This window comes from Rattus rattus, chromosome 5 (assembly GCF_011064425.1).
Source record: "Rattus rattus isolate New Zealand chromosome 5, Rrattus_CSIRO_v1, whole genome shotgun sequence".
Lineage (NCBI taxonomy): Eukaryota > Metazoa > Chordata > Mammalia > Rodentia > Muridae > Rattus > Rattus rattus.
The window spans coordinates 64,292,564-64,296,050 of NC_046158.1; the positions used below are offsets into that span (position 1 = coordinate 64,292,564).

The 3,487-nt window shown below is 35.2% G+C and overlaps 1 protein-coding gene across 1 annotated transcript; it reads right to left on the reverse strand.

The window, feature by feature from the left end:
* Nucleotides 1-1,673: 1,673 nt before the first annotated feature.
* On the reverse strand, nucleotides 1,674-2,612 carry LOC116900318 (olfactory receptor 1052-like). The gene is given in 1 exon segment (XM_032902075.1): nucleotides 1,674-2,612. A coding segment is annotated over 1 exon segment (939 nt).
* Nucleotides 2,613-3,487: the final 875 nt, after the last annotated feature.

Below are 3,487 nucleotides of genomic sequence, written 5' to 3' on the forward strand. Positions count from 1 at the left end.
GTACCCTGCAAGGCTTTTCCAGCAGCTGGCTGAAACAGTTGCAGATACAGTGAACCATTGGACTAAGGTAAGGGACCACTATGGAAGAATGAGGGGAAGGACTAAAGAAGCTAAAGGAAGAAGCCCACAGGAACAACAATAGTATCAAATAACTGGGACCCCTCAGAGCTCTCAGAGACTAAGCTAACAACCAAAAAGCATACATGGGCTGGTTGTGGCCCCCACTACATATGTAGCAGAGGACAGCCTTGTCTGGCCTCAGTGGGAAAGATGTACATAATCCAGTAGAAACTTGCTACCCCAAGGAAGCATCCCCCAGGGAAGAGATATGCTGGTGGGGGAGGTGGTTCACTACACTGTCTAAAACAAAGGGGAGGGGAGATTGGGTGACCAGAAACTCCCATCTGATTCAGCAGGAAGTTTCTCAGAGGATGGCTGATCAAGGCACTGATTTATGAGAATAAAGGATGTTTTTCAGGGGTATTTTTATTGCTATATCATTTGAGTAGAATAACAGTATTTGATTTTACCCTTGTTACCTGGCCTATATCTGAGGATCTTGCTTACCTAGACATAATCACATATGGGTGACATCTTTACTTTAAAGCAACATACAACACCAAAATGCTATATTTTGTTAAATTCAAAGTGTTCTTTTCCTTCTATCTGCTAGGAAGAAATTGTATTTCCACAGGCTAGTTAAATTTGTATGTTACAACATTTGAAATAATGCAAAAATTTCATAAAGTTAGTTTATATAAAATGGTAAAGAATAAACTTTGTATTTATGCAGACAATTATCACACTTAAAATTACAGACAGATAATAATTATAACTTTTATAGAGACTTGACATAGATACAAGTGAAATGAAAGTCATGCCACAAGAAAATATTAAGATTTTCTTCTGAGATAACATATTATTCAATAAATAAAATTTACTCAAATATATTTGCTTCAAAATTCTAATTCTTATAAGAGATTACTCAATTTTAACAATGTAAGTTTGATTTTTCTAATTACTCTAGCTAAAACATCAAGTACTGCATGGAATAAGTACGGAAGAGGGTAGACAGCTTTGTCTTATCCCTGATGTTAGTGATCGTGTGTCAAGTTTCCCTCCATTTAAAATGCTGCTGACTGCCGGTTTGCTGTATTATTATGTTTAGGTATGTGCCTTGAATTCCTGATCTATCCAAGACTTTTAACATGAAGGGAAATTCTATTTTGCTGAAAGCCTTTTCAGCATGTAATGAGATGATCATGTGTTTTTTATTTGAGTTTGTTTATATAGTAGATTTTGTTGATTGATTTTTGTATATTGAACCATCTCTGTACCCCTGGATGAAGCCTACCTGATCATGGTAAATTTTTTTCATGTGTTCTTAAATCCTGTTTGCAAATTCTTAAGTAAGGAGCACAAAAGAAACAGTGCCAAATTCATTTTATGAAGCCACAGTTACTCTGATACCTAAGCCACACAAAGACCCAAGAAAGAAAGAAAATTTCAGACCAGTTTCACTTATGAATATGGAAAATGCCCAATAAGATTCTCACAAACTGAATCTAAGAACATATCGAAAGATCATTTATGAAAATCAAGTAGGCTTCATCCCAGGGATGCAGTGATGGTTCAATAAATATCAATTTTTCAAAGCTAGAGAAATGACAGAATCAAGAAGTGTTTCTCCACCCACAAGTCAACTTTATTGCTGCTTCCTTCACATCCTTGTTCCTCAAACTGTAAATCAGAGGATTCAACATGGGGATGACCAACGTGTAAAACACAGCAGAGACTTTTTCCTGTTCCATGGAGTACTGAGAGCTTGGCTGGATATAGCTAAATGACCCAGAACCATAAAATAATGTCACAGCTGTCAATGTGAGGCACAAGTGGAGAAAGGCTTTGTGCCTTCCCCTCAGTTGAGCGGATTCTCAGGATGCAATGATAATGTGGATATAGGACACCATGACAATGATGAAAGTGAAAATAGCAATCACTCCAGAGAAGACCAAAAGCAGCATCTCATTGATGTGTGCATCAGAGCATGAAAGCTTCAAAAGAGGAGGGATGTCACAGAAGAAATGATTCACAGTGTTGGGACCACAGAAGTCCAGTCTCAGTAGACTTATTGTGTGAGTTAGGGAATTAATGAGGCCACATAAGTAACATGCAAGGACCATATTAATGCAGATGCTGAAGGTCATAATAACTGTATACATTAAGGGGTTTCCGATTGCTACATAACGATCATAAGCCATCATAGACAAGAGAATGACTTCTGTGGTTGCATAAACCATAAAAAAGAAACTCTGTAGAACACAGGGAAAGAGTTTACTAGACTTGTGTTCTGATAAGATATTGATAAGCATTTTAGGAGCAATAACAGTAGAGTAGCAGATGTCACAGAAGGAGAGGTTACTAAGAAAGAAGTACATTGGGGTATGAAGGTGGGTGTTCAACCAGATCAAGAAGATCATTCCACAGTTTCCCAATAAAATGATTAAATAAATTATGCTGAAAAGCAAAAACAGAGGAACCTGCCAATTGGGATTTTCTGTTAAGCCAAGGAGTATGAATTCCTTCACATCTGTATGATTTCCTGTATCCATGCTGTCAGCAGTCTATAGTTCTTTGTTATAAAATGTTTTCATGAGACTTATATAAAATGAAATAACTAAAACATTTTTCTTCCAGGATCTGAAAGCCATCATGACATGATACAAAAAGAGATTACCCTGTGGTATCTGAAGAAAAAAAAAAAAGAATGTCAGTAAAAGCCCATTTGTGTGCTACATAATCTGTGTGTAGAGATGGACCTCCTTATACAAATATATCACCTTATTATTTTTTCATCTTTTGTCTAGAAATCTGACACATTTAACCAATGTCAATGTCATCTAACATGGGGAACCTGATCCATATCAATGTTTTCATCTGTTTTTGTTTTAAGAATGGTTATGATGAGCTTCATTTTATTTGACAATTCTTGCCTTCACATTTTTGTTCTATTTTCTTTTTGCATTCTAGCAATGTTGTCAGTACTAAAAATAATAAAACAATCTAGAATGTACATTGTAAAAAGAAAATACATTGTGTAAAACAGCAAAACCTGTAATTGTGTTTTCTTTTTTTAAAAAAAAAGAAGGGAGAACTTTCCCTAATTTCTTCTAAAAAATGATACATTTTCAATTCAATACTTGGTAAGGGAAAAATCAATATAAATATACATTCTAAGGCATCTGATAAATGTCTAGCACTTAGTATTATGAATTGATTCCTTTGAAGAGATAGATCACTTAAATCATCAGTGTCATGACTTGAAACAGTGGAAATACTGTTAAAAACCTAATCATGTATTGATAAGCAACAGAATAACTAGCATATATAAATTAAAGTAGGACAGAGAATAGAAGGGAATGATGGGTGCTATAATACAAATGGCATTAATTTCCTGATTTTATCGCCATGATTACCAAAATTTCCT